The sequence below is a fragment of the Buteo buteo genome, chromosome 11, assembly GCF_964188355.1.
Source record: "Buteo buteo chromosome 11, bButBut1.hap1.1, whole genome shotgun sequence".
Taxonomy (NCBI): domain Eukaryota; kingdom Metazoa; phylum Chordata; class Aves; order Accipitriformes; family Accipitridae; genus Buteo; species Buteo buteo.
Genome location: NC_134181.1, coordinates 7,240,057 through 7,266,488, shown reverse-complemented (window position 1 = coordinate 7,266,488; position 26,432 = coordinate 7,240,057). Strand labels below are relative to the sequence as shown.

The window sequence follows — 26,432 nt, the reverse complement described above, 5'->3', positions numbered from 1 at the left end:
ATTCTGAAAATTAACTGATTTCACTCTGCAGATGGGACATCTGTCTGTTTATAAGGACCCAATAGATGTTTGCTGCAATTCAGAAAACAACATGAAAGTTTGAGAACAGTTCAGTGGGGAAGATGAAAAACCTGAAAACAGCTGTGAAAGTAATAAGCACTTTTAGTGATATAATACGTTTGTGCTTACAAAATTCGAGTTGGTTTCTGCTGTTCTACAGTGCATAAGTAATCCATCAGTGTATGAAAGGCCAGAAATATGTAACACAAGCAGGCTAATACTTTTCACTTCCTAATTCCACAGAACACTTTTGTTCACTTACATGATGATCTTGCTATGTTTACTGTAGTGGAAGGGAAGAAGGTTTTCTTCTGGACTCCCTTTTAGTTTACATTCAAACTGCCTGTGACATAGGGCTCAAGGAAGGCTGGACTCATGACAGTTTTAAATCACTACTCAAGCACATGTGAAGATGTTTTAGAATCTCAGGGCCTCCAAAGTTGTTCTATTGGTGGAGAGAAAGGAAGAAATGATTTTGAAGAAACCAAATGCGAGTGAACCCTGTGGGCTTTTACATTGAGGACTAAGCTGTTGCAAAGAAAGACAGTATCACTGCATTTCAAATGTGTTACAAATGACAGATCCAAGGTATCCTGGAGAGTTTGGAAGAAGGTGGAGAAGCTGAAGAAAACTTGCTGTTGTCTGAAATGTTTTTGAATTTCTTCTTGTGTATTCAAACTTTCTTATATTTGAAATAAAGGAATGTTTTAAAACGTATAAATGCATGATGCAAATTCTTTAAAAAATGTCCCCCAATGATAAATGGACTCCATGCTGTGTTCTTTATTTAAACAAGAAATCACTGAACTACTTTTCCACTCAGTGAATCTCTTTCTCTATTTTACAGAGGAGGTTGCACCGTTTGACAGAGCCATACACTCATCTGGTGTATCTTGACACAATGTTGGCATTAACTGATCGATGCTAACTGCTCGTTAATTGAGACCATTAGCTGAAAATCTGGCCCAAAATTCAGTGATAGTAGTTGACTGCAGATAGACAAGAATGACTATTGAATTGAACAATCATCATGGAAGGTGAAGAATGAAATTGAGTGCTAATTTCTGAATCTTTATGAAAAACATGCTGTAAGTAAAGGGCTGAAGAGTTTTAAATGTCTATAGCAAATCCCATGTACTTGTGGCTCTCTTGTTAGTTCTGCTACCAGTCCTTTAGGTTAGCTGCTGATGTAGAGACCTGTGCCATAATGTTTATCCTTATGTATGTCTTAAACAGGATTTTCATTTTTGCGTGTCAGATTGGAGCTCATTCAGCTAGAGCAAGAGTACTCGGTCTCAGGACAGTCTTGTGTCTTGAGATTTCCAGGGCAATCACTTGAAATTTATTTTAGTTTTGTAAACATTTGCTCAACGTTGTATTGTATAGAGTATTTAAATACACTGACTGCTCTTCCAAAGTGTACATTATTTAAGCATGTTCTTCTGTCACATTTGGGGGAAGTATCTATCTTATTCTTTGTAACTGGCCGTCCTTGATGCTCAAGTATACTGTCCTATGCTGTTTTTCTAATGTAGTTGTTCCTACTTCAAAAAACCTGCTAGTATGTGATGTGATTTTCTATAAGAAGATACTCAAGTTTTGCAGCTTTTTTTGAGCTGCTTACTTTGAAATCTGAAAACTGAAGCACTGAACAATAATACACTGAGGCTGGGCACAGTTTTCTTCAGCCACGTATGCCCTTTGCCAGCCATTGCAGCTAGGCAGAATGTAAATGGCAATAGTTCTTGTTGGCAGTAGGCTGTGCTATCTGTTTTACCTGGCTTAAATAGCTCTGCAGCTGCAGTACCCTAGCTGTATAGTACAGGGAAGATTCACCACTGGAGGATACAATTTGTTTCCTGGAAAAGAAAATAGTATCATTGCTGTTAATGTTTCTTCATTGTGAAAGGGCTGTGTCACCTTAAGGGAGCACATTGGTGGCTGCAGTCTCAGACTAAGTGAACCAAAGATTTCATTAAAACTTCTTTTGAAATTTACAGAGTTGCTCTTGTAGAGTTAAGGTTGCTCTGGTTCCTTAATTATGTATGTCCTTAACATAGCTATTTAGGTTTCTCTACTTAACCCCACTGTGGTGGTAGTGTTTATTTTAAGATTTTATTGTTGTTTGGATGTTTGTGCTTTAACTTCGGTGTATGAAACCGCATTCAATGTGGATTTTGATTCAATGTAGTTTTTATAGATAGGCAAGGTTTTTCTTTATAGAGTTTAAATAGTTTTTTACTCTAAATACTCAATCCCTGTGTTAGGCTGAGGTTTTAAAATTTAGTGTATATTGAAAACATGGCTACATTTTGCTGAAGAACAAATGTTGTTGGCAAACAAGTTAATACAGTGAATCTGTTAAAAAAAGTTTTCTACCCTGCTAGAAGCTTTTCCCAATCTGTTTAAGCTATGCGACACTGAGGGAGGAAAGGAGCATTTTGCAGAAGAAACAAAGAGCTAATGCAGTAAAAGGACTTGAATACTGAGGTGCTTCCAAACTCCTCCTTCAGGTGTTTCAGTTAGAAGTTGCATTCTTCTAAGCTCCTGCATCGTTGTTTCTTAAACTGTAAAGGTACTTAATTGTACTGCTTAATGAGGATTTTCAGGTCTACGAAGCTTTATTTTAAGGACATATATAAAAATACTGCATTCTTGAGAGTGGAAGTTGGTAGGTAGATCATACTTAAACCCCAGTGTGCTCTCTGAAGAAGACATTGTGTTATCTCTTCTTGATATATTTCAAGAAAAGATGCCTTATGAATTATGAATTATGCTCCACGTAAAGTGATAGGAAGGTCAAGTAGTAATAGTTATATACAATCCCTACCTACAGCCAGTAATTCAGTAGTTGAATTGGAACTTCTGTGTGATTTGGGGTACCTGGATATGTTTTTCTCCTTTTGCCTAAATCTAGCTGTCCTAAATACGGTGCAAAAGTGTTCATGAATGAGTTAGTTTAAAATACATCTGAGGGGGAGACACATCAGCACTTGACCTTGGGCAGTATTTTGAATGGAAGGATGGACTGCTGCTTAAAAATCCTCTGAAAAGAGTTCTTTTAAGCACATAATTTCATGGAAAGATCCAGAACTTGATTGCCTAAGGGTGAAGAATCATCCTTTGGTAGCCCAGAAAAGAGTGAGTATGTCCTGAAGAGGATTGTTTAACACTGATCTCCAAGTTTGCACAGAAAAATCAAGGTGGTATAAAAATTTGTGGCATGTAACTCACATGGTTAAATTTTAATCTTTCTCAGTTTAATTTATAATGAGAATCAAGTTATTAACCACAACAGAGAATGGCATGGAATTTATTGTTTTGCACAGTGTGACATGGGGTAGAGTTAGCAAAACGTCATCAGGCTTAGCTAATTAAACTGGCCATCAGCTCTAGATCTTTGTATAACAGTAGAAAAACTGTATTCCCAGGCATTCCAACTAGTTTTTAATAATATGGTAAGCTGGTCGAAATAAGTGTGTGTTTGCTGCAAAACAAGAAGCATACAGCTAGCTAATAGTACTCTGGTACAACATGTCTTACATTAGTTACATGACAAATTCTAGTTAAATACACTTGAAGTGGAATTAGGAACAGGGGAAATCTTTGCATATGCTGTAGCTGAATTCATGTGCATGCAATGAATTACCCAGGTAATTAAAGTTGCTTGGTACAATGAATGGCTTTAAAAGAGATACAAGAAAACTGCTTGGGCTTAAATACCTTAAGTATGTAATTGCAGAAAATGTTATAAATTCGTCTTTGTGTCTGTTGTTTCTATAATGTAAGTTATGTCTTGTGCTGTAACTGGATTTTGTTGCTCCAGGGTGTTTTGGAAGTGAGACAGCCCATCTTAATAGGCTTTTTGGTAAACAGTTTTAAAAAGGAAAACGTGAACGTGCTTTAAATATCATAAAGCTAAAACAAATACCTCTTCTCTTTGACTTCTTCACGTACTCAAATTGCTGGGCATTTCAGTTTGATTCTTCATTTTCTAGTTTAAGCTTGTCTAATTGGAACTCATTAAGCTACATTATGCCTTTTTCAGGTAGGTGGAAGTTACTGTCGTTGTCACAGTTCTCCATGGCGATAGGCACCCAGTGATAGTATTGAATACATCACAAATAAGTAGTAGCTCACCCTGATAGCAACGCAGTTTCTGGCTCAGTTCTCTGCACTTCATGGGCATTCTGCACTCCTAAGAACTCATCAACTCCTGGTATAAATTCTCACAGATTTTTTCCAATTAATTGAAGTTTATCTTGGACCAACTTCTATGCAGCTTTTCATTAATGGATTGAACAGTGAAACAGAGTACACTTCCAAAGCTTGCAGATGATGTCAAGGTGGAAAGAATTGCAGCTCTTGGTGGACAGTTTCATAATTTGGACTGATCTTATTAAATTGCAGTACAGTCCTAAATTAACAAGCTGGAATTAATCTGAATTCTGAAGTCTCCTTTTAGAAAGGAGAAGTGAAGTGCCCAAATTCAGAATGCGGAAGAAATGATTAACAGTATTGCAAAAAAGGTTGTGTACAGTCATTTAGAAATTCACTGTGAAACTTTGTTCTATGCATGAAAGAAAAAAACCCTGGGATATAGATTCATGCTGCACTTCAACTGCAGCAAAGCGTGAACTGTCTGTCCACTTGTTTCAGATTTAGAAAGAATGTGCTTGCAGATTAAGTCATATCAGTGAGTAATGCAAAAGAGGGAATTTTTCATGGATTATTTTTTCTCTGTATCATCTGGTACATCCAGTGACCCTTTTAGCCCTGTGATACTATAACCAATATATTGAAGCTGCATGGTATTTGATTGATTATTCATAATGAGAACAATTGTGAAAAATTGTTCTCCATATATCAGTTAATGATGGGACAAAAAGTGAGTTGACTTTGCACAGATGACTTAAGGAAAACTTTAGCAAAGATTTTAAAGTGCGTGGATAAAAACCCCACACATATAGATTACAGATCTCCTTCGACAGAATCTTGTTTTCTAAGAATGAGCTTGACAGTCCCCTCCTGGGAATGGTTTTACACTTGGATAGTTCTCTGATCCCTGATATTGTGCAGCAGTGTTCTACAGATGGGGTGGTGTTTGGATTGGAAAAAGGAGTAGTTGTCTCTGTGGTTTTTATTCTTATTCCCTCACACATCCCGTTGGATGATTCCCCTGCCACAGGTGGTCCTCAGATTGCTGAACCAAGGGCTAATTGTGCATCTAAAGAGCCAAGAGCTCTGTTTTAGAATACTCTGTCGCTTTTAGTGTGATGTCGCCGGGCATAATAGTTCTGCAGTCTCACTGTATGGCTCATTCTTCACAGTCAAACAAGGAGTAAGTATTATCCTGCTTTTTTAACACCTGAAGACATTGAGGCAGAGAAATTGTGTCAGCTTTTTGAAGATCGCAAGTCTGTTTGGCACAAAACTGATAAAATTATTGTCCCAAAGACCTGCTCAAATTGAGGTGTCTACCTTTTTTCATATGTGCTCTTAAAAGCTGGGTCCTGGTGACTATCAAACAGGTAGTCAGACTGCAGGTAGTGTTAGTGTACTTAAGTGCGTGACTCACCTTTTCAGGTACTTTTATAGCTCTCTTTTGTTACTGAGATCTATTTCTGACTAGGAAAATGTTTTATCATAGGTTTTGAAACTGCAAAGTCTCTTGCACTACATGGGGCATATGTTATCCTGGCCTGCAGAAATACGTCAAGAGGCAATGACGCTGTACAACGCATTCTTGTGGAATGGGTAAGTGAATGTATATAGTGTCCAACACTAAGCTATGTTTTTCAAGACGTGCAGTCTTTTGTGCAGTATAAGCAGTTAAATAGATATTACATTGCCATGCAAGAATCTAAGGAAGAAGGCATTTGTCTTATTTTGTAATATCCTGTTCAGTCACTGGCATATGAGTGATAGAGATTTTTCATTTCATATGATCGTATTGGACTGCAAGGCTTGACATGCTGTTATCCATGTTACACACAGATGCTTTGTAAGGGTGAAAATGTTTGAAAGAACCACTGAGGCATGTTTCATAGTTCATAGGACAGGACATTTCCAGAACCAAAGTTTGTAACTAACTGAAGGAGAATGTACACACTTGGATATTAGAGACAGCCACTATTTTACCCATAGTTTTTATACTATGAGAGATTTCAGAGTATCATTTTTACACTTTTCAAAACAAAAAATGTTTCCCTCCTCTTCTTTCATAGTCTGTCAGGCCCAACAGCACTGCTGCCAGGTGGTCTGTCTCAATGTTTTGGTTTTTTTTTTTCCTTCCTGTTTCTTCCCTCTTTCTTTCATTTTTCTTCCATTTTGTCATGCAAATACAAGCTCTTCAGTACTGTCTATTCCCTTGTTTCTCTTTGACGCCTAACTTCCCCCCATTTCCTTTTTTTTTTTTTTGCTTTTTTTGGATCTTCTAAGGCCCTTATTAAAATTTATTCAGTATTCTTAATTTATTCCTCCCACAATCATTTACTTGCTAGTAAGGATTGCAGGCTACTTTTGTCTGAGCTTGCTATGACTGCTGACTTCCAGGAGATAATCTGTTGACACAGTCCTATACACTTTACTTGAATAATAAACCGCAGGATCAGATTCTTGGAATTTTATTTCTTTCCTGCTAAAATTAGCGATGAGTGTTTTAGCTTTATTTCCCAAGCTCTGAAAATATTTCAACTGCTCCCGGATGATATGGGAGAGCACTCAGTAGTATTAATATTTACACATAAGTAGTCTACAGATAATTATAATATTTATTAGTGCAAAACAAACAGTGCTTATTTACAAGTAAGTATTTCCAAATAAGTGATGCTTGTAATATTGCTAATTTTTGTAACCATGACTTTCTTCCAGAAACAGTCTTTGGATTTAGGCCTTTTTCTCTTGCCCATATGAAATTAATGATTTGCAATAAAAGATTGAGAGGGAAAAATATCTTCCTTTCCCCTTCAATACTTCACTTTAAAGTTCCTTTTTTGTTTTTATTTCAACAGCATGGAATTCCAAGAGAATTCCAACAGGGGCAAGCATAGCGTGTGTTACTTAAAGTTCATCTTTCCGTTCTCTTTCAATAGAATTGGATTTGGTGATGTTCTATCTTTTGAATTTAGTAGTCCCAGTCCCACTAAATATGGCTATACCTATGTTTTTTATGTAACTAAAATAAGGCAGTACTGAGTAACTTATTTTAAAAATATCCCATTGCCCCCTTAATCTAAGCCTATCTCTGAGCACGTTGAAGGCAATGGGAGTTCAGGAGTACTTGTCTTAATACCTATATTATCTCACCAAAAGTTAATGAATTGTTAATTGAATGAAGATCGCTGAAGGTCAAATTACTTCAGAAACACTACATTTATTTACTAACAGTTTTCAATTTCTAATTGTTCAGAAAAGAATCTCATCTGTAAACTGGGTAGCTGGAAAACCTTCAATGCATCTTTGTAATGGCTTTGTTGTTGTTTATTGAGAGGGACTAATTAACTTTGATTATTGCACTAATATTATGGCACTTTGACAGTCCCTCAGATTTATGACTCTGGGAAAATAAACAAATGAAATGCAGGTGCTGGAGCAGAAAGAATAAGTTATTACTGAACTTTAATTACTTGGAGTGTGTAACCAGGAGAGAATTAGTTGATGAATTACAAGATGCTTAAAATTTACATCAAATTGTAAGCAATCTCGAGGAAAACAAACACAAAAACCTGCTCCAAAGTCAGTTACTGAAAACAAAGAGACAAAGATTAATTTGAATGATAGATACTAATATTAAAATATTGATGTAAAATATTAATTTTTAGCTTATAGGTGTAGGTACAGAGCAGGAAGTTGTTAATTGAAAATTCTTTCCTAAAATGAAAGAGTTTAAGAAAAGTGTCAAGCAACCTCTGCATATGGTTCAGATGAATTCTCAATATGTAGCTGCAACTATCCTGTTATAAAGAACTTCAAAGCATCCACAGTATTTTGTCTCCCTTGTTCCTAGGGAAAGCAAAATTATTGAAAAGAAATTGGTTTACTTTTCGATTTGGAACCAATTTAAAAAAAAAAATACAGCTGTTTAGGGTGCAGCCTTACAAAGCCTCATGTTCATGTTACTCAGGTAGTATTTTTGGCAACAACAGTGCTACCTACTTGTTTTATGTTTTCTTGTAAATTTTTGAGGTTAAGTCTCTGAGCTGCACTATAAATACTGTCTTCCTCCGATATTTTGAGGGGTGGAAATTTGGTAAATATGTTCCTACTCTTCAACTGAATGTCCAAACCCCATTTTCTTTTAATTTGCATGAACTATGCTTTCATAATGAAAAAAGTCTTTGCCATATTGGATTCTAGTGTGTTTACATGTCATAAGTGTACCATGTTGGTAATAAAATTGGTATTTCTATAATATGTATATTGCCAAAAGCAAAGTGTATCCTATGCTGGCTTTTCTGTGGGACAGTATGCTTTAGTACTCAAGGTTTAAATGTCAGACAAAGATTATTTCCATGTTCATTCTTTTTGTTGTCTGATGAAAAAGAGAGTTCTGCTTATTTTGCAAGAGGACAAAATAATTAAAAATTCATAAGGAAACAACTGTTGTTATTTCAAGTTTTGATACAGTTATCTAATTGATGCTCTGTATTAACTAAAGCCTGAAAAATATTTGGAAAAAAATGTAATTCTTAACAAACAACCCCAAACCCAACCACCACCAAACCACAACAAAACAAAAAATCCCAAAATTAAACCTACAGCAGCATTTGAAAATAAAGTACAGCATATGTAACAGTTTTTAGGAAAACCATCCAGCATGTTCCCTTAGGGAGTCTGTTTGTGATATCCTTTTCTGGAATGTCATAAACTGAGTGTCTGCACAAAGGCAGCTCTTCTTTGGGCCTGTTGTACTTCTAAATAAATTCCAAGGCAAAATCCCAGTTTCAATCTACTTTTAGTGAAAGCTGAAAATCAAGTTTATAAAGAGAAAATGGGACAGCTAATGGCTTGGGAAAATCCAATTGTTAAGATTTGGAGAAAACAGGAAGAATAATGGGAGAAAAGAATTTTCAGATTAGCTGTCATTGCATTTAAACAAATTCAAACTGATCTTAATTGGCTGTTGGAGACAAATCTAGAAAATTTGTTTTTAACAATTTATGTCTGAAGAGCTGTTTTATAGAGAGTTTGAGCCATTTGAGTAGTGATTACCTGTGCAAACTTGCTAATTACTTTAGAAAACTGACATTTGTTTGCAACCTGCATTATTCCAGTTATTTTCTTTCTAAACTACAGCAGATTTTTGCTAATATTGCAAATAGGGGGTAATTGCCTTATGGAAAGCATTGTGACAAGTTTTAATGTGACTGGTCTAGCTAGTCTGTCAAATACAATTTTTATAGAGGTATAGTTGATTATATTCATACAATCTAATGCTTTATATACATACATAGAAAGGAAGAGAAAGTATGCAAAAGAAGCAGATAAAAAGAGAGATCAGCATAGCTTCACATTTGATATCTCGAAAAAGAATGTTGTTCATGCACAATGACATTCAATATCAATTTAAAACTGTTTGATAATTTCTTGCTTGGAAAAGAGGAAATTAGAATTCTAGAGTTATGATTCATTTTAATCAGAAAGAAATTGTCAAACATAAATCTCTCCTTGAGTAGTGAAAAGGCCTGAAAGCAGCCAAGAAAAAATATCAATACTTTGCAAAGGAGGAATGATTGTTCCAATTCGTAGCTTAATTGACTTTAAGGCTTAATGAAAAACACTACAGTGCTGTTTGTACACATAGTTGCTCTGACGAACACTGAAATCTATGCTCCAGGAAGAGAAGCTAGGTAATTTATTTTACATTATTATTGATATAATTTTCTAATTGAGTATGAGCAGAATGTTTGGATAAGGCTGCATAGCTCCAGATGTTAGCGGTATTCTCAAGAAAATACTTAAGAATATGAATGAATAAAATATTTCATAAATCACAGCTTTTCTTGCCAAGAAGCTCTCATTTATTCCTGTCAAATAGTCTTTGAAGTAAATATTAAAAGATAAATCGTAAGTTTAATATTTCATAAAAAGTATAATGTTTCTTTTGTAATTATTCCTCAGTGTTAAGCCTACAGCTACATCAAAGATTAGATTAAACTGTAAAAAGAAAATTTGGGTTTGCTTTATATGTAGAAACTTACAAGGTAGAGATGTGACAAGAGAAGAGAGGATGGCTATGAAGAAAATGAAGAAAATAAACATGACTCCTTGCTGTATTCCTTTCCCCCAATGTATTCTCCACCTAAGGAGTGATTTATACTCTTGCTGGTTAAGTAACTGAATGAAATTAAAACCTGATAAGTGAGTCTTTGTATTCCAACTGTAATCTTGTAAAGTGCAGAGAGATGAGAAGCAAACTGAGCACGTTTACACAGAACATGGGCAACAGTTTTCATGCGTCGACTATGTGTGTTTCCTTCTCAAGGGAGGGGGACTGATTTCCCACGTAGTGTTTTGTCTCCACTGGTGTCCTTGGTTCATGACTTTTTGTGTATGTGTGTGGAATACAGCACAGCTCTGTAAAATATTCTTCTGTCTTAGTTTCTTGATACTAATGGATGCTAATCTTGATACAGAAGATAAAATTTCCTTTTCTATCTCTTGGATGTCAATTTTGTGAGCTTTTTCTGTAAATCGGTCAGATTATTAATACAGGAATTACATACCAAGACTATGTAAGACTACATTAGAACCAGCACAATAAATTGTTCTTGGAATTAACTTACGTGAATAATTCAGGGAGGACAACTCATCATGATTAGTGGCAGATTTTCATTTATGGAGAAAACTGAAGAATGTGTAAAAGATGGCTTTGGAGATGTAGTAAGTACTGAATGAAGCCACAGTCTGTTAGTACAGAATTAAAGAGTTTCAAAGTGGTGCTAAATAAAAGCTGTTAAAAAGCAATCTCTTAAAAATAGAAAGTATTTCAGAATATCATGCTGGTAAAGCACATGCATTTCTGTGAAAATATTATTTCCAATATTGTGTTGTTATTTTATAATAAAGAATTGCATTGTTTTAAAGCATGATATTCTAAAACTATGTATGATTGGCTTACATGCCATCAAAGTGTAATATACAGTTAGAAAAGCCTGCAAGGTATAGACATATTTCATCTTCCAGTGCTCTGAATAGTGACCATGCTGAAGAATCAAGATAAAAGGAGTTATCCAAACTTCGCTATGGGGAAGAGGCCTTGCAGGAAGAGGCAGTATCTTGTATTAAGCTAGCTGGTAATGCAATAAAAAAAATTCTCTGTCAGCTTGTCTCAGTTGCAGCCATAGACACTCAAAATAAAGCATTATTGCCACTGCTGAGTATAATGCTTTTTCTTCTTTTTAAGGGTGTGATCCCGATCTTTCTGAAGTGAACGAATCTTTTAATTAACTGTAATTGCAATGGAATTCCACCTTATGTTACTAGTGCAGAATTGGTAGTATAAGCCAGTACTGGTGCTAGTAAAAACTGATTGAGACCAGTATAAGAGTATGACCAGACTTTGGCCATAATGTTAAAAAATTCAGTAAATTCCTGTGAGTAATCTGCTCAGCTGAGACACCTTAAGAGAGTGATGTGCACTGCAAAGTTATTTTCCAAATACAGATGGACAGTGAATTGTTAAATAATGGTAGACGTAGTTTTTCAGCAGTAGCAGCATGCATACACAGCATTAAGAAAAACTAAATGTAGTACAGTCTGCTAATACACTCTGTTAATATAAGAAGTTGGAAAGCAGTTGCTTTTGTATTTTGAAGGCTTCTGATACATTCTGAGGCAGCAGTTTCTTCCAGTTTGCAGGCTTGTATATTGGGATGGTAACTGTCCACATGGATGTGTCTCAACCTGTCAGAGCTATTGATCTTGTTATCAGTGAGAAATCAGTGATCTTCAAGTTCTTCTGCCAGATTCATCTTTAAAAACAGTTGTGAATCAGTGAATGTAGCCACTGACAAAAGCCAAGAGGCTTTTTAATGATTTGCAAGGAAATTTGTGCTTAACCCCTCCTCCACCCTGCCCCAAAGTTAAAAACATTAAACAGTTTAACCAACATTTACATGGATGAATTGTTGAGATCTATTTTTTTGTACACTGTAAACATATGGCATGAATTTGCTCTCATTACAGATGCTGAGAAAAGGGAAAGGCAAATATTTATATTACATTGATGTTTTACAGTAAAAACACTGTTCAGTTTGTTTATACAGTTCCACTGTTACAGTTTTTATGGTTAGTAATGAAACCACTGTAAAACAGAGTCTGAATTATACAGCAGATGTGTTAAGCCCCTAACTTTCAGGGTTGGGCATCCTTCTGAATACTGATATCATTTAGTTAGAGAGTTGATGTACTGGCTACAGCTGAACTGTTTCATGCCTACATCTTCATCTGTAGTTAGCTCTGCATGGTTACTGTACTAAAGATAGAGTTTTATTATCAAGATAAATACATTGATATTAAAGTAATTACATTTATGAAATATAAAGCCAGACAGTGTGAATGAGTGCAGGAGGCTTTAAAGGATTTGGTGGGCATTTTCCAAGCATTTAGGACCTCATATGGCTTATATTTCCAATAAATAGCAATAAATGAAAAATGTTTAATTAATTTGATATACGTTTTATTTCTCAATACAGTTCTCTAGAAAATATTTTTATTCTGGTTCAGTTCATAGCTGGGATTCAAAATAAAGTGAATGCTAAATGTGAAAGTGGATAAAAAGGAAAATACTTCTTAAAAATGTGGCTATATTTTAGCTTTTATCTACTTGAAAAGGACTACAGATATATTGAGTCAGGTTTGGTTGGGTTTTTTTTTTGCTATACTGCACTCAGTGAAAGACAGAATTTTGGTTACATAAAGCAAAGATCATTAATATTAATTCTTTGTATGCATGTGACAATTTACAGGAAAAATGCATGGTAAAAATAGCATAGGTCCCTGCGCAAGGCTTTTCAATTCTTGACTCTGCAGAGATTTACCTTTCGTGATACTTTATGCTCACTAACCTGCATAGTCACATTGACTTCCGTTGTAGTGGTAGCAAGCAAAGAAATCAGTACCCAGTGTTCTCAGAACTCGTGTATTTAATAAATGAGGATTAAGGAAATAGACATAAACATTTTGTACTGTTGTTGTTTTTATTTTGTTGTTAAGTTTTGGGGTTATGTTGTTGGCACGTCTTTAACTAGAGAATGCTTTTTAATGGTGATAATATAGGTAATAAATGCAGGAGAAAGTTTAGTAATGTCTAGTAAGGTAGAAGGGAATTTGAAGTGGTTTAGCATCGTGGAATTTTTACATGTGTAGGAAATAACATTGAAAAAGGTCTGGTAACATGAATGAAGGAACTCCTCTGTAAAAGGCAGAAATCTTTGTTTTCCTTCCTCTTTTTCCTGGATATGAGGAAAACCCATATAATGAGGCATGCTGAAATAAATTGGCACTTCTTTACAAACATAGATAAGGCAAGCAGAAAGATTTGTACTAATAATGAAAAATTGGTTGCTGGTGAAGGAGAATGGTGCAACAGATTAGCTTTATGGCTAGGAGAGATGATGGTACTTAAGAAGAATGGTAAGTGAAGATTGCTTTTATGACAATACTAGGGAAAAGGCTGCGATATCATTTGAGCAGAGTGTCCATTGCTGTTTGTAAGCTATTCTGATCACGAAGTTCACTGTAGCCACATCAAATCATGGAAGAGCTTCTGCGGTTGTTACTGCCTGTTTCATCCATCCCTAGGACAAGCCAAGATGCCAAAGAAAGGGTTTCTTGCTGAAAGAAGCACATGAGGACTGTTGGGGGGGGGAGAAAAAAAAAGGTCCTGCAGGGGCACAGACTGTCACAGATTTGAATTCCACAAGACCCTGCTGACCTGGCAAGTACAGACTTTTTGTCACGATGGCAACTATTATTTAGTCTGAAGATGTTCTTTCCTTCAGAATGGCCAGAGTTTATTAACTGTGGAGGAATAGAACCAGAGTGTTCTTAATTTTTTTTTTGGGGGGGGGGATCAATCAAAAACGAATTTTTTGCAGTGGTTTGGTCACTTTATCTCCTTTTGGTTTTGTGCCTTGTACAAGAGATTCATTATTCCTAAAAATATGCTTGAATAAGGTGGTGAATAAATGGTCTGGGAACATATGGTTTACCCTACGTTCTGTCGTTAATTTTGGATTTCTAGGCTGGATTGGAATTTTGTGCTAGTGTATGAATTCATAATGCTGTAGACAGCTGATAGAAACCAACAGAGTGCTCTCTAGCTATGAGATTGCAAAGTTTTTAACATAGTTAGTGAATTTGCCATGATTTCCTCCAGTAAAGACAAAGTTGTCTTTTGAGTTGACTAAATTACTTCTGTTCTGATAATTCTGTTCACCTTCCAACATCTGCTGCACATATATATATGTATATATAAAAATCTAAAATGTAATTTTGAAAGAAGTCACAGTATCTTACCATTCCTTAATTTTTTTCCTTCAGTCAGCAGAATTTTTACATAGAAATGTTGAGGTGATCTTTTTAGTGATTTGTTTCTTTAGCACAGCACTGCTGTTCTTAATCTGGAAATGTGAGTCAGAAAAACCCCTACCATGCCTAAAGCTTTGTAATAATATTACTTAAATGTAGTATGAGCTTTTTAACAAAAAATTTTAAGACACCCCTCCCCCAACCAGAAACAAATCCCAGAATAACCCCTTTAAAACTGCACTTCATGCTTAGTCTTCAATTAAATGGCAGTAGGAAATACCGTTTGCTCAATAATATTAAAAACCTGTCTGTAGATGCCTATCTTTAGAAAAAAGTAGCCTTTGTATGTTGAGTTTAGCTTATAGGGTGCAGAGAAGTTTGGTTTTCACTGATACTTTACATGTGCTGGTGTAACTTGGGTTTGATCTTCTGAACCTTTTTTTTCTCAGAATCTATTTTCTAAAACTATTTAGTGTTGTTGACATTGAAAACTTACTACAGTCCAGGTAGATGCATTCTTACATAAACTGAGTTCTGCTATCACCGGATTTCTGGTTGTCAGTTCTGCGAGAGGAGAGGAGATGGGGAATTAAAGTGGCTGGATATAATTTTTTTTTAACCACCTTCACAATTAATCTGATTGTAACATAAGCTTGTAATATATTCCATTAATGAAGAAGACAAGCTTAGCTTATGGTAAATACAGTACTAAGTGTTTATAGTGCATTTCATATTTTACATGATTCCCTTTATAATTCTGCTTATCTTTTCATTCTAATTCCCTAAAGGATGTATAAAAGAACCCCTAAAGAGAGTAATTACTGCTCTATTCCTTAACCAAGGCTCCTTTTGCAAAAAGAAATCTGAGCTGCTTTTTAAAGAAGGCAGTTTTAAATAAAAATGCAAATAAGCTGCTTTGTAACCACATTAATTACCCACCTAGCCTCTTATTACCGTGTTTGTATTGTTTGCAAACACTATTTACAGTCGTGGGGAAATTACCATTCCTGGGCCAGAGGAAGGCTGTTGTTGGTAGGTTGTGCTTTGGAACCAATTAGAGTGAACCTTGTCTCCAGCGGGGCTCGTGGGAGAAGGCATAGCCTTGCAATGTCAAATAACGGCATTAACTCAGACTGCACAGGCACTGTGTTGTAATTATATTATTGGTCCTCTTTTGCTTCTGCAATGAGTTTCATTCTCTGCATTTTAAAACTAACAGGCAGCGTTGTGTCTCGCTAATGATTTAATATGTACTGTGATAATTTTTTATGAAAGTCATGGTGAAATCCGGTGGGTCATTTTTGTCCCCAGATTGGTTCTTTGCTTTAATTTTATAAAAAATAAACAAAAACCCTAATGCTTACATTCAACATCTCATAGATTTCCATGTAATTGATTTTTCACAGTAAAAAAATAACTTTATTAGTTTATTTCATTATCTGAAGTGAACAGGATGGAGTATCTGCTAGTATGAGTTGTAAACAGTATGTTAGCTGACAATAATTGAGTGGTTGCAGGTCTATCAACACTCTGAAGGAACTGCTTCATAGTAAAATGTAGTCTTATTTGTTAAGTGAAATGCACACTTGTTGCTAACCTAGTATGTGTTGTGTTCTCTTCTTGGTTTTCTGTATCACTTATGATTGTGAAATGGGCCTTTAAAAATTGCTCAGAAATTAAAACTAAACCCAAGAGATGTTTCAGCATTCATGCTTTTGGAGTTATTAATATTTTCAGATCCCAAAGAGTTTGGTTTGGTGGGTCACACAGTCTGCAATGTGAAGAATTGGTTCTTTAAGATTTATTTGTTTTCTTAGGCTTGTAACCAGTCTGTCAATATGTTAAATGAGTCTTCGGAAGTAGAGGAAATTTTCTTGGTTGAGCTTAGTATGGGGAAGAAAACGCAGAGACATTATTTTCTTCCTACTTCTTAAACTGTACTGCATGTATCTGCAGCACTGTGACAGTGTGATAATGTTTAAAGGATACTTGCTGATAAACACAAAAACGTTAATGTCTGTATCAGTTCTACTGTAACACTGAATATAGTGGAGTAGGAAAATAGCAACTCCAGCACAGTGTAGTACGACTCCACATAATTGTTATGCTTTAAAAAAAAAGAAAAAAAAAAAGATGCTCATTGCTGGACCACTTACAGTTTTTTATGGTGACAAGGGACTAATGTGAGGGCATCAAAAGAAGCACTGACTTGGTTCATGATCCACAATAGCTTATAAAACTGAAGATAATTATCTGGCTTATATGACTACAGAGCAGCATAAATGACATAAAACAAGCATAGATGGAGTTCAACAGGAATACAGAAAATGTATAGAAAATAGACTTGCTAAGTAGAGTGCTGAAAAGGTACTGCTGATTTGTTTGCTTGTCAAGTATATTTCTAAATCTTTTATTACTATGAAGCCAAAGCATCATATTTTTTGCTTAATTTACTGTCCTTTCGAATTTATCCTCATCCTTTAGTTCTCTTTTATCCTGATAATTATCTTTGGAGGCAGTGAGTTGGGGACAGAAGAGCACTGGACTTTGCTTGATCCCCTGGACTTTTCTTTAATAGCCTGTTACTTTATCTTTTTTTCTTACTTTGTGATATTGAGTGCTAGCTGTGAGAATTTACACCACATTCTTGCTAAAATGGAGATTTTTCAAATGTGTGATGAGAGCTATTGTTTATCATGTGTCCAAGGAGAAAGTGGTCCAAGTGGGGTCCAAAGTGGTCATGGTTCTTTAGGTAATTTCACAAACCAATCACTGAAACCTTTGGTGTGTCTCAGACATTCTTATTTTAATATGAAAAAGATGAATTATTATCTGCTTATTTAACTCTGTTAAGGCACTAGGGTAGATAGATGTGATAACATTGTGCTGAAAATATGTATGATGCTTAATTTAGTAAGAGGCTGTAAACCTAAGGTATATCAATGTGCTGCTATTCAAAAGAACGTATATTCATCTTACACATTAATGGTCTGTTTCCAAAGCCCACTGAAAATACTAATTTTCTGTTGCCTTGAAGAGTTTTGAATCAGACCCTAAATACCTGTAGGCATGAAGATTGTTTTTAAGGGGCAGAACTTAAGCTATATGTCTGCAGCCATTTGTCCACACTTAATTTGCAAGTGTTGAGATATCTGCCAATATCTGCCAGAACTTGTTATTTAATGTCAAGCATGGGAAGGTGATTGTACTCTCCTGTGCTTAGTTCTTTTTTTGTTGTTGTTTTTTGTTTTTTTCCTTATCTGGAACTGTGTTACTGAGATTTATTAGAGCTGTGTTGAGGGAGTACACACAAGATATAACTACCCTTTCATTATGAAGCAAAGTAATTTAAAAATCTTTATTTTGCTCCTTTCTGTTTTATATCTTGGAAGGAAGCACTTCACATATGTGCTTTCCCAATTGTGCTAGAGGGGAAAGCATGCATTACTTCTGAATGCAATTTGTCCTGTTAAAAATTTATTTTGGTTTTTACTTGTGACTTGCCATGTGAGAACTTTGAACCAGAGTGAATTAGATACAAAGGTACTCCTACAGTGAACAGGTAAACGCTTTCTTTGTGTTTTCCAAACAGCAACTCTTGCTCCTTTAATAGTACTCTATTGATGAGGGGATGCTCATAATGAAAAATTACATTGAAAACACAATCTAAGTGTTCTGATTTTTGCACTAAACCGCTATTAATTTGGTCCCAGTAAAGACACTCAGTGCATCATTCTGCAGAAACAGCCTTATTATGCATTATATAAAAAAAAGCAATTGTGTGCTAAACTTGTTCTTTCCCATATTTCATTTGAGGTCGTTGAGATACAGCATTAACTTCAACAATAAACGTCACTTATCAAATAAAAGTATCGAATTCATGTACCAAAAGGAATGTTTGGGGTAGTTTTTGTTAGTTTGTTTTTACAAAACAAGCCTTGAACCACCTAAATAAATCTTGAATAACTATCCTAGCGTATCAAGGAAAAATTAGCATAAAATATGTAACAAATACTTTTGTATCTTCATAAGTGTGCTTATCAAAACTGTTGTTATTTTAATTTTGAGTAAGAAAATAAATCAGGATGTCTTTATCTTGCACTTGTGCTTTGTAGATGCCTCCTTCTGGTCCTCTAAATCCTTACTAATGTACAGGTGACAGCTGTGTGATTTGTAGGGTAGTTCTGGTCTTTTGGCATTCCCTAATTCTTACAAGGGACATATTGTGATCTGACTATAGTTTGGTTTTTAACTGAAACATGTTTAGGTCTCTTAGGCTTTGAATATTTGTTGGTTGTGATGACAAAGAGCTATTTCTACTTAAAGGTCCTAAGCACACCATACTAGGCACCTTCAAAGGAGATCTTGGATAAGTTTTACACTACAGGTTCTTGACAACCTGGTAGACTGGTGAAGTGTATCTGACCCAGCTTAGTTGTGTTGGTAGACACTCTTTATGAAGATGCAATTAAATAGCTAAAAAAAGCTTATGGTTAATATTCCTTATTTTGCGAAGGTAAAACTGAAAGAAATGCATCTTGCTGATGCAAGCTTTATGCATACTTGAAATGCTATAGCAGTATAATTTTAGTAATAGATGCTGCTAGGAAAGCGCAGCAGGTACAGATCTGGTCTCAGCAAATGAATAAACACTGTTTTTGTTTGGTTTTAAAAGAAAACATACAAATGACTTTGTTAATTTCCTTGCTTTCTAGAGAGCCATCTCTAGTCTGATTTCCCAGGGAACCAAGGCATGCTCAGTCACTGTATCTGCCCTTCATTGTCTAATAACTTTTGGTCCCATAGAGTGTTTAGAAGGAAATTTTTGATAAGGATCCTTAGGATAATTAAGTTCCTGTAAGCACTGAGCTTTGTGAAAGGGTAAGTATCCATCCAGTCGGTGGGCAGAACTGAAGGGACTTTAGGCTCTTGGACATCAGAGAACCCTTGAGAGTAGCTGGGAAAGAAACTACAGGACCCAGTTCAGGGAAAATTTGAGTCTGGACTTGTATTCTGCCATGGTACATTGGGTGTGAAGAGTTCTCACAAAGTTGCTAATTTGCTGTGTAGAAGAATGACCTGTATACTGCCTGCAACCTCAAAATAGGACATCAGGAGAATTTAAGTGGTGGTGACCCTCTCTGTGCCAGGGTGACATTTATGCCTTGTGTGGTCAGGGAGCTTTAAAATTTTACTTGGTTATACTATCTTATAATTTTTAGGAACTGCTCATTAATATAGTCATGTTTAACATGTTATGGTTACAAACAAAGACATGAATGTATGTACTCTTTTCTAATTAATTTGTGTAATTATGTTTTATAATCTAGGTGTTTGCAAAGCAGAACGTGGTACACCCCATTTACTGTCTGCTGTAGCTAATAAAAAATAATAGAATGAAATAAATCTTGAAACTAACTTTAATTGTAAGTATAGATTAGTTGTAAATTATATCTTTGTTATGTTTATTTTTAGTTCTGCTGTGTTGCAGGTTTGTAGAGCCTACCAATTAGTGTAGTTATTCGAAGTAATGATGAGTTAATTACTGTAAATGCTGAATGTTATTTCTGTGACAATTTAAAATACAGTACTGAGATACATTTTTTAAATGTAGGACTAGAAATAAAGGGAAAAAGGAAATGGTGACAATAATGAGACCGGTTAATGTTCTAAAGATTATATTTTTCAGCCTTCAGAGTGTAGCTAGGATGATTAAAAATACATGAAGAAGAAAGAAGTATAACAATTAATAAAATCTTAGCATTTCAGCTAATACCATTATAAACGTGGACACAAATGAGGTAAACCTGTGTTTTTCGCTATGCATTCATGTATAAATAGAGAAAAGGCAATTTGACTGGATTCATCTGAAACTGATTACTGTTCTTCTAACGCTGCTTATGTTCACTCGGTGAAGCTTCTCTTGCTTAGTAACTCATCTCATACTGATTGGTAGCCTTCCATGTCAGTAGTGCTTCTCTACTACCTGAGGCAGTAAGTGTTGTCAAGTTTGTTTTTGTGAACATGTTTAAAGAGTAGAAAATGCCTCTAGCTTAAAGTAGAGTGTTTTCCTTTCTGATGAACAGTAGTAAATCCTACCATTTTGAAAGCTGTGTAGTATACCTATGAGAAATGAGCTGATTCACAGTGTTTCCTTGAGCATGCACGCTGTAAGAGATATTAATAGCTTCCTTCAGCAGTGTCCCACTTAGAGTAACTTTGAAATGCAATATTTCATTCTGTCCTTGTTAAATTAACCTTACATTTTCCTGTGAAATGGCATGACTACCTAGAGAAAATTTGAAGTGTACTATGTACATTCACACTGCAGGTGGAAAAAAGGTATCCAGGGTAGTATTTATGCATTGAAGATTTACCTTTCAATCCAGAATTGGTTGTCTCCCAGTTGAGTGCAGATACGGTAATGGAAACTGGTGCCATGCACTTCTCTGGTTACCTTTTTAAATAATGAGAGGAATTAAAACTTCCAGAGTCAGTTCTGGTGACATTAGTGATAAGTTGGATTTTTACATGCGAGATACATAAAGCGGCAGCAGAAACGTGTTCCTCTACTTCCTAAGAATGGTGCGGTGAGGGAAAAGCTCTTCTGTTCCTTGGGGGAGTTTTTGGAGCCCTCCCCTGCACCAGCAATTCACAGCCCTGTAAGGCTGAGAAAAACAATGCACAAACCTGAAAGTCCCAGACATTCAGGTTCATCTGTTTGGTCCTGTTATGACAGAAATCATTACAAGTTTGATAGATTTATTTATAAAGACTTGCTTCAATATTTAAAGTACATCTATTCCAGCATTCCTCATTCCAAGCTCGGCTGTGGATCAAGATGAAAGAAAAATTAAATTGTATATTGAAGAGCTGTTAATTGAACTGCACTGCATTTAGCAAGGGAGCATCGGCTTCAGGCAGTCAATACTACAGAGAATTTTTAATGTACTGTATCACTAGATTGTCAGTTTGTATTGGAGAATGCAAACAGACTGCTTCGACTGACGATAAAGCCCTGGAAACTTTTAAGTTGTTTAGGGAAGAAAATGTTATTTTGCTTTGATATGTTGTGACAAAGTTGTTGATAGAACCAGGAGCAACATTTTTTTAGGTGAATATTATTTGAATGTCGTTTTATTGATAAATTCTGATTGCTAGGTATTTATTCTTTAAATGGGTAAAGGTTGTGTGCTGATTTTTTTTTTCTTTTTCCTTAATGGGAGCAAAACAAGTTCCACAGAGTTCTTGAAGTTGCACAAATGTTACTTTGCAATTTGAGCAGCTCTGAAACTCTCATTTAAAAATATTAGTTCTCTCCAGATATAATTCTAAAAAATAGCATATCAAAAAGCTTTAGAAATGCTTTAGAAAAATGTTATCTCTCTTTCCTAAGGCAGTGTTAATTTCTTTTGTAGTTAATCTTTTGCGCTGGAATTTAGTACATTTATAGTTAAAGATTCTTTTAACAGCTAAATTATTTAAGCACGTCTTCTGGGATAACGTGGTCTGTTTGGTGTTAAGTATGAAATACTTTTTATTTCATTTTCTTCACTGATAAAAATGAAATAACTAGAGGCATTTGTAGAACCAGAACAGATTTAGGGCTATGGTGTTAGATTAAAGATGTACTATTCTAAGACATAGCTTGTTACAGCTGTCACGCTTTGCTATAAGATTCTTCATACTTTTGGTGGTCCTTACAAGGTTTAAAGTCCACCTTCAGAAAAAGCATAGTGAGTCTGAAATTGTTAATTATTTTTAGATGTCAGTCTCTGGAGTTTTCCATAAGTGTGGTAGGTCTCAAGTGGTAAACTTAAAAATGCCATATGTTGCTGGTTCATTGTCTTCTCTTGGAGTGGGAAGATCCTTCTCAGAGGTTGGGTTTAGTCTGGCCCATCTTGGTGCCTCTGTGGCACCTGAGAAGACTGGGATTGGCTTTTTTTGCCAACAGTCAAATACTATGTAGTAGAAGAAAGTTTCATTCCAGTTGTATGCAGGAAGACAGTCTTCACTAGTGTGAAAACATGGATGGCTTCACAAGACTTAATTTCCCCATGATACTGAAGTCTCACCAAAACTGTAAAAGCCTTGTGATTCCAAAAACAAAATAGAAGAGCAAAATCCGCTATGTGTGAGTACCTGACTTTGTGTTGTTAATCTGGGGTTCTGCGGCCAAGCTTTCTGCAGACATGACAGCTGTTTAGGAACGTGAAAGGTATTTAAACAGACTTCATCCTGTAGCTGCTCACCCTGGTAGGCTGATGTTGCTGAAGTCAGTATGGATGTTGCTTATATGCTGTCAACTTACTGTTTCATTTTTCAAGTTTTTTATTTGTTTCCCCTTAGTAAAGTCTTTGAATATTTCTTAGGATGTGGAAAATTGCAATAAGGGAGATACTGCATATTATGAAGACTCTGGTATTTTGTCTTCCAGATTTCAAAACGTTAGGGTCTAGGTCAAAGGTATGTATTTGATTTAAAGACCATCCTGTAAATATTTGAACTTAGACTTACGTGCTACTAACTTCATTTTTCTGAAAGATTACGATAACTGAAATACTAGACTTAAAAGCTGTATAAAAAAACCCCTACTTCATATTAGAAGCTATAATTTTAATATCTAAAATGCTTTTATGCAATTCAAGTCAAAATCATTATTCTGTATGAATATTATTTTGAATATTTGCTTGAAACAGTAATGTCTAGCAACATATTCAGTGATTTTTCTACACTTGTCTGTGTGAGACAGTATTTGACAACGTGAGTACATACAGCAACGTTCAAGAACCCTTTATATGACAGCTTGACAATCAGAGTAATTAAGAGAATTGTCTGAAGCTCTGGTAAATATCATGAATCAGAGGTCAGCTTTAAATCATGCAGAAATGAATTAGAATTCTTCAGTTTTATTTTTATGTTGGTAAATCTTTTATCTTCTGCATAGTGTGCAGTTGTCTGATGCGAAGGCATAATTCCGAGAACCATTGTAACAGAAATAATGTAGGTTACATGAGTAAATCCATTAACGTAGTTGAAAATTTACTTAGGCAACAAAATAATGCAATTGAGATGACCAGCAACACCAGGTCTCCATAATGTGTTCCGTTTTATTGTTGGAAGAGCTGAAACTTTCTGTTGACCTTTCTGTGAAGACAAGTTAAGTTAGGTGGCTTCCCTATGACTCGAAGGCAGTTAAAGTTTAAATGTTAATAGGCTTCAAGAAGATGTGCATGCATTTTTTTTTTAACTACCAGTTAATTTGTGCAAACTCCTAATCTCTAGGCAATCTGATTAAAAAATTGTATGTTACATGTTTCTTTATGCACTGTGTAGCTGCATGAGGCAATATTTTTAAAATGTAAAAAAGCCTACAAAATGCACAGTCTGATAACAACAACAAATCTAATCTAAAGTGACAACTGGGAGACTTTCCCAGACGTTTTTCTCTTTAATGTAACATGACTTTAAATTGATGCAGCCCCACAGTGATTGAAAAACTCTCAGAGCTTGTCTCCCATGATTACATTTCTGATCTGTACAACTTAATTTTTTAACTCGGTGAATCTCACTTTTGCGAATGAGCAGTTTGTTTATGTTTTAAGAGGGTGAGTTTCATTGATGCAAAAGCAATGGAACTGTAATACTGCGAAAAGTAATATTCCTGATAGTGATCCTGGTCAGCAAACGCCGACCCGGTCTTTATCTGAATGATACAGGAGTCATCTGGTGGATAAGGCACTGTATTGAGTGCTGGTTTATACTTATCTAGTGAAGTTAGTGTTAAATTAACACAGAATTAAGAGTAGACAAACTTCAGGGAACCTTCCCCCCCTCTAAAAAATACCTTTGTTAAAGTATACTAAATCTGCTTAAGCTGCTTTATATCTTGAAAATTGGTTCTTTTTTTTGAGTTTTATTGAAATAGGGTATCTGTTATGCACTACCTTAAGCAAACAAACAAAAACCCCTGTTAGGGTTCCTGAGAAACTCTATTGTGAAACAAGTCACTTCAAATTTAATGATGAACTGAAACAGTATGTGTCCCTGATTGATAGAATATTTGAGAGAGAAGATACGAAGGATAAAATTAGTCTTTTTTATTGTTATTCCATGGTTGTATCTGGAGCTGTGGCTGTAGATTGACATTTAGGTTTCTGGTTATAATTTAGGTAATTGATAGTAAATTTTAAGTTAACAGACCCACTTATCAAGTGGGAAAGGAGCATGGCATCTTTACTCAAAGATACTTTCTTATATTCTCCTCTCCCTGGTTACTCCAACTCAGCCTCTGAGCTACTGGGACAGTACAGTGCAAGGTAAATACTGGGACTGTATCACCCCAAATGGAAGTGGAATGAGGCATTCATGGTTAGGAACGCGGGCAAGTAATAGGGTCTGGAGCTGAAAGGAGTGGAAGAAGATGGACGAGGTGGCAAATGTTCCTAGTAATGTGGAAAGGACAGATAAGAAAGTCAAAACGCTTGTTTGATACTGGCCACAGTTTTTCTTTAGAATATAGTCAGAAAACCAAGAATTGGTTTGTAACTTTCAAAAAAGTTGTTGAAAATTGTATTTTTTTTGATAAGCCTCATTTTATTCTAGCTTTCTCTCGGTATTTTTCTAGTACGCAAGTACATAAATTTTCATTTGGCTTTTAAAATCTGAAGAATGATATATTTAAAGCAATATTTTATAATACATATAACTGCTTCTGGGGCTGCCTTCTAGATCTATGTGCAGAAGAAATGGTCATGTCTAAGAAGAAATGTCCTGTGGTCAGTTCTGTAATACAAATTCTAAAAATCTGTTATTTATTTCTGTATTGCTACTTTTAAAAGCAGAAAATGGTACCCATGGGTAGGTGCAGTGGTTGGTTGATATCAGTTGGAAATAAAAAGAAATAAAAGCCTCTGAAATGTAGTAGCTGTGGTTTATATCAGTGATGCATCATTGTGTGTTGTACTTATGAGATTGTGCCTGACTTATGCCAGGGTAGAACAATCAGGGTTTCAGAAGATCGTGGATTTAATCCATAAAATGGTGGACAATGTGCGGGACAGGTAATAGGCGCAATAGATAATCTTACTCGAAGGAGAAGGCAGTGAGGTGAATGTTGTAATCCTTAGGAACATTTCAACTGCCTTGATTAAAGATAATAAAGCTCTGGACGTGCTGGAGGAAAAAAATGGAATAACAATTGTATTAAAATGTCAAATTTTTGGAACAGTACAACAGAACATAAACCAGATGACAGTAAGTTAGCAATTTAAGATATCTAACCAAACATTTTATTTGATGCTTTCATTGCTTGAACACAAAACTTACTGTGTTGTGATCTACATCTCGGAGTATATCTGATGGTGATGATGATGATATCAGTCCTGCTTTCCAATCCTTCCTCTAGTTTAGTTTGCATAGCTTACTCATAAGAGGAGTATTTCACAGTACATCTAAACTTAATTAACAGCTTAGAGCCACTAGGAAGGTGGTTGTCTTGCCAACATGGTCAAGTCACGGGCCAATACAAACATGAATCTAGAGTCTTCCTGACAGGCACCCACAAAACGCCTGGAAATTATATACATGCAAACATATCAGAATGCATATTTCTGTTTTAAACTAGTCAAGTTACTTCATCTGTTTATTTGTATAAACCTGGTGTCTATAAGTCTTAAGAAATTTGTTACCAAAAAAGTGAAGTTTTGTTTATAAGTGTTTGTATATAGTGAAAACTTTTCCATCTGGAGAATAATTTTTCAGGATCATGACCTTTTTAAAAGAGAAAGTAAATATTTAATATTCCATTGTATTTAATTTGTTTGAGAAAATAATTT

At 35.4% G+C, this 26,432-nt stretch overlaps 1 protein-coding gene across 9 annotated transcripts in view; it reads left to right on the top strand.

Moving 5' to 3' along the window:
- WWOX (WW domain containing oxidoreductase) overlaps positions 1-26,432 on the top strand; it is a 535,055-nt gene that overhangs the window by 24,151 nt on the left and 484,472 nt on the right. For all 9 annotated transcript variants that reach the window (XM_075039972.1, XM_075039973.1, XM_075039975.1 and 6 more), the window contains exon 5: positions 5,711-5,817. In XM_075039972.1, coding sequence (XP_074896073.1) covers positions 5,711-5,817 — 107 coding nt within the window. The remainder of the gene's footprint in view (positions 1-5,710; positions 5,818-26,432) is intronic.